At 40.8% G+C, this 13,997-nt stretch overlaps 2 protein-coding genes across 3 annotated transcripts in view; one reads left to right on the forward strand and one right to left on the reverse strand.

Annotated features, from left to right (window-relative positions):
• Positions 1-385: 385 nt before the first annotated feature.
• Positions 386-8,387, forward strand: LOC308308667 (NADH-cytochrome b5 reductase 3-like). Its single transcript, XM_080754110.1, has 9 exons — positions 386-530; positions 1,266-1,391; positions 2,218-2,290; positions 2,448-2,554; positions 2,656-2,785; positions 4,159-4,242; positions 4,760-4,845; positions 5,670-5,769; positions 6,243-8,387. Exons 1-9 carry the CDS (start codon positions 510-512, stop codon positions 6,413-6,415), a joined length of 900 nt encoding a protein of 299 aa, XP_080610236.1. The 5' UTR covers positions 386-509; the 3' UTR covers positions 6,416-8,387.
• An 836-nt stretch (positions 8,388-9,223) lies between these two features.
• The window catches only part of ppfibp1a (PPFIA binding protein 1a), a 48,454-nt gene continuing 43,680 nt past the window's right edge, over positions 9,224-13,997 (reverse strand). For both annotated transcript variants that reach the window (XM_080753992.1, XM_080753991.1), the window contains 4 exons: positions 13,165-13,353; positions 12,377-12,535; positions 10,100-10,165; positions 9,224-9,934 (listed from right to left, as the gene is read on the reverse strand). In XM_080753992.1, the coding sequence (XP_080610118.1) occupies positions 9,848-9,934; positions 10,100-10,165; positions 12,377-12,535; positions 13,165-13,353 (501 nt within the window). In that variant the 3' untranslated portion in view covers positions 9,224-9,847. The remainder of the gene's footprint in view (positions 9,935-10,099; positions 10,166-12,376; positions 12,536-13,164; positions 13,354-13,997) is intronic.

Raw genomic sequence — 13,997 nt, forward strand, 5'->3', positions numbered from 1 at the left:
ACCCCTGCTTTTATTTGAGCCTAATCTGGTCTAGATAGTTTGGCCTGTTATCGCTGCTTGCAGCTATATTTGTATTTGTTATTACTCTAGTAAACTTACATTGATTTTATTTAAACGTTAAAACACATAGGCCTACTCGATACGCCTTTCGATTCTTTATTTTATTGAATTTAGAGAGCTGTAGCTACAGGAAATCCTATCAATTAAGGGGCCAAACGCCGGAGCTTTACAATTTTATATTTTTTACTTTTTGAACAATGTTCGCCAATGCCAAATTATCGATGTCTTTTATTGTGATGCAGGACTCTATTGGTTTATTGTGAAGGACGGTGCTGGTGACGTAGAACGCGGAAACGGGCTGCAGTTCAGTTAAGTTCACCAGAGATAAACCAAACGGTCGCATTCTGACAGCTCCCTCCTTGGCTCACATAAAAGCAAAGTAATTTGCTTTTGTTTGTTTTTTTGTACCGCCGTTAAATAACACCGCGGGTTCTGATTCTGAAGTCAAGATGCTGTCTTACATCATTGGTGTAAGTATACAAACAGCCGTCATGAAATGTTAAAACGCAAAATTACATAATTGTGCTCTTCCCTCGCTCCCTAGTCATAGTGCTTCGCAGTTAGCTAATAATGCTAATGATAACTTGCTATGGTTAGCATAACGTCCACAGCCACAGAATGAAGGCTGGTGAGGCAGAAATGCCATGATGACTCATTTCTCCCGTGTAAACATTAAGGGATTTGAGGAACGATTCGCGGGAGCGACAACGCCCTGCCTAAAAGGACCCTTTTAAGGCGTTTAGAGGCAGATAATGTTTTGGTTGACACACGTATAACTGTGTCAGTTTGCAAAATAGCCTTTCTACAAGCCCACAAATAGGAGGCATTTCTAGCTTTGTAGATAAGATCAATTAGTGGTCTGGTGGACAAAGTACTCGAATGTTTTACTTGAGTAAAAGTATCAATACTGCAATGTAGAAATACTCCTGTTTTGATTGATTGAAGACTTTATTAGAAGTTTGCATAGGAAAAGTTAGTTTCATGACAGTACAGTTCACTGGTACAAGGTCAACTAAAAGGAGATCCTAGTAAGCTTTTCGGCTTATTTGCACAGGAATCCTTTATGTATCTCATATAACATTGAATGACAGATGGATAGAACACACTGTCAGAGTTAAAGAGAGACCTTGACATTTTCAAGTTTGAGAACCAGTTGTATGAACAACATTCTTAGTATGTTTATTTTTTAATCTCCATCAATACAGCTGATCCGGGGAGGCTATGACAGCATCGTCAACCTCATCTTTAGACTGCTGTTCCGCAAGAGGAGGCCAGCCCTCACATTAGAGGACCCAAACGTTAAGGTTGCTCTACGGATGATAGACAAACAGGTAAATAAATGTATCTGCATGTCCCCACCCCGACTAAAGATAATATTATTGCTTTAAGTTTGGTGTCCTGCCCCATATAAGAACCTAGCCGCAAATTGCAACACTAGATTTTTCTTTTCCTGTTGAATCTAGGGTTGCAATACCTCCCATAGGCAGCCAATGCTTTTTTCCTAAGTGTAGAACTTTGGAAGCGCTCGTCTCCAATAACGCAAAATCCCGCTGCCTCCTGCATTATGTGACATTTAAAACCAGGTGGTACACAGGACTGTTGAGTGATTTCCTACTCACACACAGGCATGGTGGAGTACAGTGTCAGAACGTTTCTTCCGTGTTCCATGATGGTGCTGATTCCAACCAGTGTTATAGACTAGCTATATTTAATATCGCAATATCAACAATTGAATAGTTACCAATATTTATGACACCCCCATGGGGATCAATAAAGGTCCATCTCCCAAAATCCATCTATCTATCAGTCAGTCAGTTTACACATCAGACAAACACCCGTGCTCTCATTGGCTGTAGCATATCTCTGTTTCACACATGGTCAACTCATTTCTTAAAGTCGACGACAGGTCCAGATATCAAACATAAAATTGGGACTGCTCTGCAACGCATCCACGAATGCCATAATCACGCTCAGGTCACAGCCTTTGAACCGTCAGATCAGAGAATGTCGGCGAGCACCAAAAAAGGTTGTCAGCTGGATAATCGGTGCTAAAATCTTGCAATGTAATGCACATTACTGTGTCATTTACGGTCTGCATGTGATCTTGTATGATTTAATGCCTTGGTTTTTCTGATTGCTTGCTTGTTGCTTTTACAGATTGTCAGCCACGACACAAGGAAATTCCGTTTTGCTCTGCCGTCTCCGGAGCACGTCCTTGGACTCCCCATCGGTTAGTATTTCCAATTCACTGGGAGACTTGGATAATGATTTCCCAGACTAGAAATAAAGGTTCTTTAATAGCTGGCCAGGACATGTTAATCATTGTACTACTGGTAAATAAGTTGGCGCACTGACACCAATCCTTTCATCCGTGTTGTTACTTCCAGGGCAGCACATTTATCTGTCTGCCAAAATCGATGGAAAGCTGGTCGTTCGGCCATACACACCTGTGTCCAGTGACGATGACAAAGGCTACGTAGACCTGGTGGTGAAGGTAGAGACTTAAGAGAAACTTACATTTTTTTTGTGCTATTTGTGATAGGAATATCCATACATTTCTCTAAATCACATTTTCCCATTTGTACCAATTCTCAGATTTACTTCAAGGATGTCAATCCCAAGTATCCAGAAGGTGGGAAGATGAGTCAGTATTTGGAGAGCCTCAAGATCAACGACACGATCGACTTCAGAGGGCCCAGTGGCCTGCTGGTCTACAAGGGCAAAGGTGAGACGTGTGACTGTGCCATCACTGTAGCTTCTCTTAGTAACTTAATGTCTAGTCAACTCATTTACCTTACCTTTACATTACATATTTTAATACAGCCACAGGGGGATTCACCTCTGTTGCATTCTAATTTGTCATACTTACTTATAATTAATAGCTACAACTGGAGGTCAGCTCATGCTAAATAGTTTCGGATCCCTTGAGGTCTGGGAAAAGCACATATTTAGCAAAAGGTCTCCTCTATTCCACGAGATTCTCTCTCACCCCATTCTCTACACATGATGAGACGGCATTCACAGTAACAATAAATACGTAAGCAATTTACCCCGAGTGAGAGGACATTATGCTCTCATAATGTCCGCAGTGAGGGTGTTATCGGACGAGGCGCAGCCGAGTCCGATAACACCCTCACTCAGGACATTATGAGAGCATAATGTCCGACCCCGAGTGGTAAATAGCTTTTCTACCACTTTTTCCCGTATACATGAAAGAAAACACATAGTTGTAACTTGCAAGGATCTTAAGTTACAATCATTATTGCCTATAAAACTTCCGCGAGACAGCAGATAGTTCCACAAACAACATCTTCTACTCACCAACAGATGGCGCCAACTCCATACTAATCCATGCGTCTAGCTTACAGCTAAGCTAACGTCAGTTAGAAGTACCGTTCCGGCCGTAAATAGAGGCTGTTCGCTTCCAGAAAGGCATAGGTTCAGAGAAAAGGGGCTTTAAAGTTGGCGGATTGCATTGGATCCAAATAAATCGGCGACTATAGCATGCACGTTAGTAAACATAGGACCGTTGCCACCGTCATTTGTTGGTTGGGGGAAAGGTGTTCCGACTACCTCCTGAAGTCCCCGGATGTACACTGAGGTGCATTGATCTCGGACAAGTCCTCATACAACTTTGCGGCAGTTGTTTTGTCATAACCTCCGGAATTTAGCCAATCAGAATCCAGTATTTGAACACGTGACTAGAAAAAGTGGTAGAAATGTAAACGTCTTCCACGAGCGTATACGTACATAATTTAATTTAATTTATTTCTTTCCGGGACTGTAAATAATGCACGTTAATGGACATTTCAATTTCATGTAAGTATGCCGGATTTAGTTTGAAGTTGATTTCCGTCCGTACTACGAATATGCCACAGTGACGACACGACAAAAGGAGAAAAAACTACATTAAACTGCCTACAAATTAAAAAACAACAAAACATACTGAATACCTACTGTATACTAATAACTAGCCAATAGAAAATCAAAACCTATTTTTGATTTAAAATGTATGTCATGTTTGAGACATTTTTTAACTATCGTTTTAGTAATTGCACCTGGTGATCAATCTTACGTATTGTGGCTTTCTCCCAATAGGAACATTTGCTATCCAAGAGGATAAGAAGTCACCAGCTGTGGAAAAGAAAGCCAAACAAGTGGGCATGATTGCTGGAGGAACGGGTAAGGCTTCATTCAGGAAAGTTCCTTTTTCCACTAACACCTTGGACATCCACATCCGAACCATTTTTTAAATAGTTTCTTCATGCCTGAGAATGATATTCTCTGTTGTTACTTGATATTTCAAAAGCAAAGCATAATTTCACAATCTTTCTCAAATCATACAAAATAATGATATTGCATAACACTTTGTTAGAACATTGTTTAAACATTGATAAGACATTGCTGCTGTTAATGTTGTGGTATATGCATTTGATTCACAGCTCAAGCCCTATTTCTTTACTCTTGCTTTTAATGTTTAAATCCCTGTGCAGTTTAATTGACGTCCGCACTGTTCTGAAATTGTTCTTCAATGTTTTAATGTTTTTATTTTTCTGCTTTTTTGTAATCATTGTAATTAATTATTTATTTTTATTTTATTTTTTCTCTGTTAAGCACTTGTGCTTCGCTTTGAGCTGCATTTCATGTCATGAAAGGTGCTATACAAATAAAGTTTATTATTATTATTATTATTATTCAGGGATCACACCCATGCTGCAGCTCATCACAGCTGTGATGAAGGATCCTCAGGACACCACAGTGTGTCACCTCCTCTTTGCCAACCAGGTGAATTTCACAAGCACTCAATACCAGCATGTATGACAGGGATATTTCACAATTAAGGAATCTGTTCCAATGACCACATAATTTGTGTCATCATCTGGTGGACTTTGACATATATTCATGCCAACCTAGGGGGTGGGAGCAAAACCTAGGGGGTGGGAGCAGTGGTAGTAATAGAGGCTGTCACATATATTTCTGCTCTGCCAGAATATAAATTACATTTAAACTGAGTAAGTCGTGAGACAGGAGAAGAAGTATAATTAACAAGATGTAATAGTTTATATTCATGCTACCAATCGTACAATTCATTCTGTATTTTCTTCCATTTGAAAGTCAATGGGAAAAATGGAGATCCCTGATGTCATCAATATTAAGCCCATATCTTTTAATGCCCATATATGGACATACTGCGTCAGTCTCATTTGGTCTGATGTCAGACATCTATGTCTGATGTCAGTCATCTCCATATTTGGGAAATCTTTATTTTTAAAGTCAACAGAGAAAATGAATTCAAACATTTATATAAATTAAACTACATAGCATATCTCAAAGTACTATAATACACTAATTTCACATGACAATTACTGGTGTGATCAGGGCTTTTAACAAATTCCATTAAAATACACCTGCAAAAAAATCTCGGTGGCACTAGTGCAGAGACATTAACAATTAAAAGCACAATTACATATAGGAAAACCTGGATAAAATAAGTTCACAACTAAGAATAATTGTGTGTTGTAATCTGCCATTTGCTGTTGTAAAGAGAGGCCACCCTTGGGCTAGTTACTAAAAATACCACAACTGCTCCACCCCACTTGTACACACAGACTGAGAAAGACATCTTGCTTCGACCAGAGTTGGAAGAGATTGCGGCTGTCAACCCTGACCGCTTTAAACTGTGGTTCACTGTGGACCGTGCACCTGAGGGTAAGAAAAGCTACCACTAGTTCTAAGTGGGTGTCTCCTTGAAGGGGTTCCAGGGGGGTCCCCAGCTAAATTATTTAATAACACGAAAAGTTTTTGACCACTTTAACCCAAAATAACTAATCTACAAGCTCACAATGTGTTGCAACGTGTTGTGAGTTTGTAGATCTGCTATTTTCAAAATACCTTTAGACATTTTATATGTTTCAAAACTTGTGAAACGGGACATTCTGCATAATGAGTACTTTCTACTTTTGGCACTTTAATTACATTTTGATACCATCGACTTTGTACTTTCACTCAAGTACATTTTGAATTCCAGAAATATAGTATGTCTTCATTGCAGTATTGATACTTTTACTTATGTGAAAAATGTTTTGTTACTTTTTCCACCACTGATTGCATTTCCTATCCTGCAGTATTTGCCTTTGTTTGACGTCTGTGTCTGCTCAAACCCAACCCCCCGTCCGTTTCAGACTGGGAATACAGTGAAGGCTTTATCAATGAAGACATGGTGAGGGACCACCTCCCTCCACCCAGCGACGACACCATCATCCTCTTGTGTGGACCTCCTCCTATGATCCAGTTTGCCTGCAACCCCAATCTGGATAAAGTCGGCCACTCAAACAGCCAGAGGTTCAGCTTCTAGAGGTCTCAGCAACTGAGCTTCGATACATGGGGTTTTCACTACCGAAGACTCGGCCTTGAGGCGAATAATGGGCGCCTTGTGGTGTAAACATATCCAACCCTGAAGCATTTAAGCACTCTTCTTGCTGCGGTTGTAATTGCACTATATTTTTGAATTCTAGTTGGACCATTTCATGTTGATATTGAATGTTAAAGCAAAACAATACTTTGGTAGATGTTTGGGTTGTATACCATAGATATGCCATGATGTACAGTAACTCCAAATATTAGTGAGGTTGGTGAAATATCTTCAATAGTTGGAACGTTGATTAGAAATTGATCATTTAAAATAGTCTCCTTAAAATAGTCTCCTCATTGTTTGATCCATTGTTTGGCTGAGACCACCTTCTGATCCCCCTGGTTTTAGGGAAATCATTGGCTCTTCGATCTCTTAACGTCAATTTCCTGGGAAAGATGACAAAATATATATTACTAAATGTGTGAAGCTTGACAGTTTTGAGTCACAGGCAAAATGGGAATAGAAATCCAACTTGCAATAAAAACAATATAGACTTGTGCACACATGATCTAAAAGGATCTATAAACACTGGGAAAAAAACTACAAAGTTCAACAGTATTATTATTTTTTAAGTCAACTTCCTTTAACTTTTTCTATTTGAATATTTGGATCCCAAACTACGGATTCAGTCCTTTTTCCTACTTCAAATTATACAATCAGCACAAAGTTGACATTTTTATTAAGAAGGGAAAAAGTCTCAATGACGTAATGTTTCTGAATTTCCTTTGTTTACATTTGTGCTAAGAGTGACCTGTGAGTGTGCAATGTAAGCCAACGAGGAGAATATTTTGTATTATACATTTCAAATCAATAGAACAACTGAAGATTATTAAGCATTATAGTGAGCACTTTCAGGCAATCACCACTTACAGGTTTTATTCAACCTCAAGATTTTCTTAGATGGGGAAAAAAAATAGTCAATGCACTACAAATAGTTACATATAGCTTCTAGGACTAGAGAGTCCTCTAGTCTTGTGTGAACTTCTAAATACATCGACTTGTGTGCCGAACCCACCCAAGGAACAGGACAGAACTCGACACGTTCTAAACACCCAACATGTCATCAGGCCCCCGACGCCATTCCTATGTCAGTCAAAAAAAAAAGTAAATTTATTTTCCAACTAAAGGCAAACACAAACAAAAATATAAGGATATATCACAATTTCGCCAACAGTCTCTACTTCACACAGATTCACACCACTACACTGGCTGGAAGCTGCTAGGTCAAACTGGGCCAATTCTACGTTCACAACACACTGCACTAGAGTTCATTCAGGTACAGTGGTACACGACGTGAATTATTGGAGTTAATTAAGCCAAACCTCTACCAAAGTGTCATTTTGTTTCAAGGATGAAAATGGTTGGTAACCATAGGAGCATTCTTTGGCAATTGAGGTGTAATATAATAGTTCAGTGTTTGCAAGTATTCTCGATACTGGCGTTTTGACACGTTCATTGTCTCTGCGTCTTGAGCTAATTATTGCAGACCATCGATCCGATCACATGCTGTGGTTAACCAAATCTATTGCCCCTCGTTTGTCATTTTGCTATTATATATTTGAAGTGTTGAGTTCTCAGTGCCTTAATATTTGCAAAGCTTTTGTTGTTCAACAACTATTTGTATGCATCGTTATGAGCACTTGTTTAATCTGTCAGTCACAATACGTCAATATTACAATATTGTGTAGTTGAAGTGTTGTACCTACAGTATATGGCTTATGCACCAGTATGCCATACATTTGAAATGCGTTGCTAAAACATGTTACGTTTTGAATTTGGTTGCCATCTGAATGTGTGTATTCTGTCTGACTATACCACTGAAGTTGTACATTTGATTATGCAACCTGTTAAGCTATGTTAACCTGTAAGGTGACAACCTTATGTTGTAATAAAGGTCAAGTTCTCCATCTTAAAATTGTATAACAGTATGTAAAACCCTCTACAAAGGCACTTTCTTCCTCAGGTGAAGTCACCATCTATTAAAGAACAGACACAGTAGCACTTTAAAACCATGATGGGAGGCTAAGCCAAAAATGTTTACTAGCATGTCGAAATGTGCCGACATGACATTTGTACCGGGCCGGCATATAGAAAAGAAACATAAATCCAAGTAACGTGTCATTTACTTTGCTGGGTACCTACAGTACCTGATGCTTTAGTCAGATGATCTGATGGAGAGATTCTTTCAGAAATTTAACAGAGAAAGGAGCTCATGGAGCCATTTGGCAGCGCAGATACTGTATCCCAAAGGACCTTCACACCGGTGACAGAGGCTAATAAGAACCGCTGCCATTTCTTTCTAGTAGCAAAGGTGACCGACAATTATCTGGAGAACCCAATTACTGTGGATTGCTGCAATATGACATTTGAAAAGTTGTATGAACAGGCCAATGGATACCTAGACTATGTTAAATGCTAGTTGTACACCACCAGTTAGACTATGTTAAATGCTAGTTGTCCACCACCAGTTAAATAAACCAATGACAGGGAATACATAATTTAAATCTGACACCATGTCTGGGTGTTGCCAAGACTGAACAAAATGAAATATCGATATCCTAAGGACTTAAAAAAAGTGAAGCAGGCTCGGCTGAAGAGATTGTGTGGCCTTTTCTGGTGTAAACAGCAGGATTAGAAGCAAATCTAAAAGCAGTTTAAGGTTAACCTGTCAAAAGAAAATGACAGTTTAGCAAAGCAAACCAGTTATTTTGTCCAAGCTGTAGAAGAAATGGGCAGATGATTCAGTAAATATGCATTTAAATGTTTTTATTAACAAAAAATTAAAAAATAGAACCGTACATTGTCTTTTATGATATTGCTATGGCTTACATAATACCTTTGGTCTATAGAGAGTAAGAAAAACCTACTCGCAATCATCACATTTCTGCAATAACGCAGGGCAACTTGAGTACCAGAAATCATAACACATGTGCCTGGGACACAAAATAATTTGTCCAATACATTTGAACAAGAACACTGATATTGACACAGGCACAATACTGAGGGTGAATTTGCCATATAGTAAAAATAAGTCCTAAAAGGGGACGACGCAAAAGGACTTATGTGAATATAAAAATCAAAACAAATGACACTCATAATTAAAATCGATGCACAAAGACATACATACAATGTATTAGATGCTGCGTTTTACGTTCATGCAGTACAATTTCTGACAGCTTCAATAAATATAAATGGTCAAGGCTATGGTTGTTTTGTAGAATGCTACATGACAGCAGGAGAGAAATTATAATAGCAGAGGTCTCAAAGGTTCTTGAAAGAAACATGTCACTATAGGCAGAAGGGTTTGGGGAAATGGGTTTGGCACAGTTTCACAATGGTAGGTTAGCATAGCAACTGTGGCTCACAGTCTGTCCTTCACACTTTGCAGGTGTCCTGTACCACGCTAGCCTCAGGAGGGCAGGCAGGGATCTCCCGGAAAAACTGGTCATCCGTCAGCATGCTCTGCAACACATAGCAGCAACACTTTCCCTGACAATACATCCATACTGTACCTATCCTATTGTTATGCAAGTACTTGACTTTTCTTTGTCTGTTTAGTTTTTTCTTGCTATACTTCATTCAAAACAAGTGTCGAGTATTGTGTGCGAGAATTTTAGGATATCTTACCGTCAGATTGTTGATACCCTCGGAGAAAGCTCCTATCTGTCTAACAGTCCCCTCTGAGTCTTCCATCTACACAAGAACACACACAGAATTCAGCATCAAAACAAGTGCAAAAATGGAGAACACGGAGTTACACGAACTTTGAGGAAGTGACCAAGATCGTTCCCATTCACACAAAAGACAGGATCTTTTTGGGATAATCGGTTCCAAACATTACAAGACGAAGAATTACCAATGCTTTGACCTGTTTTTATAAGCTGTCAAGCAAAAGATCTGCATCAAAACAACTACTGCCCGATTTATACTTGGTTAATACTGAAGTTAATTTCTGCCCGCTGCTCCCACCCGCAACAAAAAATGAATGAATGCCATTTAGGGGGCACGGTGGCGCAGTCGGTAGTGCTAGAAGGTCCTAGGTTCGATTCCCGCCGGGGGACGCTGTGGGCGCTGGAGGTGTGTTCTCTCCTCCGTCTCATCAGTGCCCTTACCCTAGGTGGGGTTGGCAAAAAGGGCCTGTGTGGAGTTTGCATGTTCTCCCCGTGTCTACTAGGGTAGGTACAGGGGTGCCCAAAAGGTAGATCTTTTGGATGTGATCTACCAGTAGATCACAAAGGCTGTGCAGGTAGATCACATGACAGGGTGATCTACCGGGTGAAATAGAACAGGATACCAAGCGCTACATCCACTGTAAACACAAGCCATCCCTCACAAAGGTTAGTTTGTTTAAGCAATGAGAGACACTGTTTTGTTTATAATCAGTGACCCTTTTATTTTAAAGAATATTATGAAAGAATTTAATTGGAACATTGAATAAAATAATGAATTTGTTCCACTTTATTTCTCCCTGACAGGAAATGAAGGTGGACAGAATAAACCATTGTAACACTTTGGCCTACATTAACGGGCAGCCTTCTATTTTGTTGGTGAAGAACTGTGAGCATTGGTTCAGCAGTGGCTTTGGAGCGGTCGAATAGCACAACAGGGTCGTTGTTGTCATTTCATACAGATCATTTTGAAATATTCTCAGATGTTTCTTGTTCCTTGTCACTTCTACGTGTTCACCATTTTCTTAATTCTTATTTTTCTTTGATTGATTGAATACTTGGTACAGTAAGACATTAAAACTAAAAAGGATAAAACAAAAAGGTCTGGGGACCCATGTATTCAATGTATCAACATAACATACACAATTTACAGAATCATACATGTCATCAACAAATACAAAACACTACGAAAGAGATGGGACATTTACATTTACCTCTCCTTGTCTCCCGATAGATGTTTTTCAGGATTTAAATTTTCAGGCCAAAGAAACCAGTGTTACACATCCTTTAATGGATTTTGTTCAGGGCATTACACCTTTTGGTGGCAGAGCAGTTAATTATTTGTGTATTTTTGAGAGATCTGTAAATCTCCTTCATTAGTTATGTAATTTTGTGTTTCTTTCATTATAGTATATTGTATTGAAGTTCAACTGAAGATCAACTTTGCACTGTTTGAACACTGAACTGAATAAAGTTTTACACTGTACACTCAAAGTCTCTGCCTAGTAAAGTCTAACCTGCAAATACCAACAGAGGACGGTTGACTTTTAATCTGTCCAGCAAGGGCCATGACTGAATCAGGATGACAGAGCAGGGTTTGTTTGCCTGTCAAGGGATCACATCTAATCCAAGTCTCCATTATAATAAAAGAAATCGCACCTTTGCAAAGTGAGCTGTGCAAGTTAATTCTTGGGGGGTGGGTAGATCATGTTGAGCTCGTCATTTTAAAAGAAGCTCTCAAGTCAAAAAAGTGTGGGAACCCCTGCCCTAGTAGGTAGACCTACCCTCACAAAAGAACATGCAGTAATCCTGGTCACTATACTGCCTCCCCCTGGCCAGCAGAGGCACCCGATGGAGGGGAAAGGAACTGGTTGGAATCACGTGTTCCTTCCATGTGCTACGTCCAACCGGGGAAACCCCCTGTCAGGTGAAAAGCAGTGACTTGGACTCCTCATGCATAGAAGGAAGCATGAGGTCAGTCCGTTGTCTCCCCAGGTTGGCTGAGGGAGTGCAGCGCCCAGGATTACATTAGATAATTGACGACACCGGGTGAAAAATGGGTTACAAAATTGTGGGATCAAAATGTCCCGCAGCTTATATATTTCCATTGAGTTCCAGGGGCAGCCTGAGCCATTCGGCCAAAACCCTTCAACCTCGATCTTGGCAGTCAATGAGATAACACTGGCCATTCCCAGGATGGTACCCGATGCATTCTGTTACCAATACAACCCTGTACCTGTTCCAGTCGGTCCAGGTTATCATCATAGATCCGGAGGCCCCTCTGGAAGCTGCTGCTCTTGGGCATCTCCACGTTCATGGGGCAGACGTACTCCTCGCTGTCCTCCTGCCGCTTCCTCCTCAGGCTCCCCAAGCCACCGAAGGAGAGCCTTCTGGGCTGAAGGAGCAAGAGGGACGCAATTCAATGACATGTCTGACAAACAGAGCCATGAAACCCTTTCTCATTCGTTGACGTCGATAAAAGCACACATGCGCGCGCGCGCTCTCTCTCTCTCACACACACACACACACACACACACACACACACACACACACACACACACACACACACACACACACACACACACACACACACACACACACACACACACACACACACACACACACACACACACACACACACACACACACACACACACACACACACAGGTGAATATAGAGAAAAACGCCAGTCATCAACTGACTGTGGAAACCAAAAGAGCTGGGGGCATTAAGGCCACAGTGGCCTCAGGCCATGCCACTTTTTGGAGGGGCACAAGGCCAAACCGAGGAGCAACGATGGCAATGACCTTCATGGCCTCCCTGAAATTCCTGCCCTGGTCAGGCATGCCCAAATATGGAGTCAGGGCAGTCTATGACGTCATATATGGGGATTTGCTATTTTATCTAGTCATCTCCAAATTTGGGCACTGTTTCAGTCCAATCAGTTACCATGGCGGAGACACCATACGGGCATATCCGACAGACATCAATCAGACAGACAGACATTCGGTGGATTAATAGTACCTTGACTTTGGCGGTGGCTGTGAGCACGGTGTAGTCTGGGTTTTCCAGACAGTCCTGTTTGAGGCGCTGGGCCTCAGTGCCAATGAGCAGGTGGAAGTGCGTGGCCAGGTGGCGTCTCAGCAGGGTTTTGTTGGGAGGGATGTTGAGCAGCAGCGCCAGAGTTTCCACATTAAAGCGGGGCTCCAGCACCTTGGGTGCAGGTGGACATGGGAGAAACCATCAGCGAAACGCAATAATAATATTAAGTGCTTGAATGCCGATTACAAGGGGTTAACACTTAACCGCTTCTTAAGCCCAATATACATCGTTGCATATTGAGTAGCAAAAATTAGCAAACTGCATGGGCCACCCACATAGGTGATTTTAAGGGGTGTCCTAGGGTGCACGTGCACCCCCTGGCCGCCAGGCGGCCATTTTGATTTTTTTGATCATAATAAACACGCAATATGATTTAGAAGAAGAACATCTCAAATTCGCCTTTTTTGACCCTTTGAAGCACCCATAGCATGACTTCTAAACCAATCACAGCAAATGGGGGGCGGGAGGTAATAGGACTACTGGTTTCTCAACCAATCACAGTGACTGTCTGAACGTCTCTGACAGCACAGCTGAAAAACAAACGGCAGATGATGACACCTGCAGATTTATCTAAATAACAGAATTAAACAGTTGTTTCACAGTGGAATATGCTACCTGGGGTTAACTACAGACATCCATAGGACATGTGGATAGCTTTTACATTTACCATACGTGAACTAAAGTTTTCGGCGCTGCTCAACGAGGCTGGATTACACGATGTGTTCTGTGCCTCCAAGGAATAACACTTTCTTCTG

This window comes from Nannobrachium achirus, assembly GCF_963921795.1.
Source record: "Nannobrachium achirus genome assembly, chromosome: 23".
NCBI classification, from domain to species: Eukaryota; Metazoa; Chordata; class Actinopteri; order Myctophiformes; family Myctophidae; genus Nannobrachium; species Nannobrachium achirus.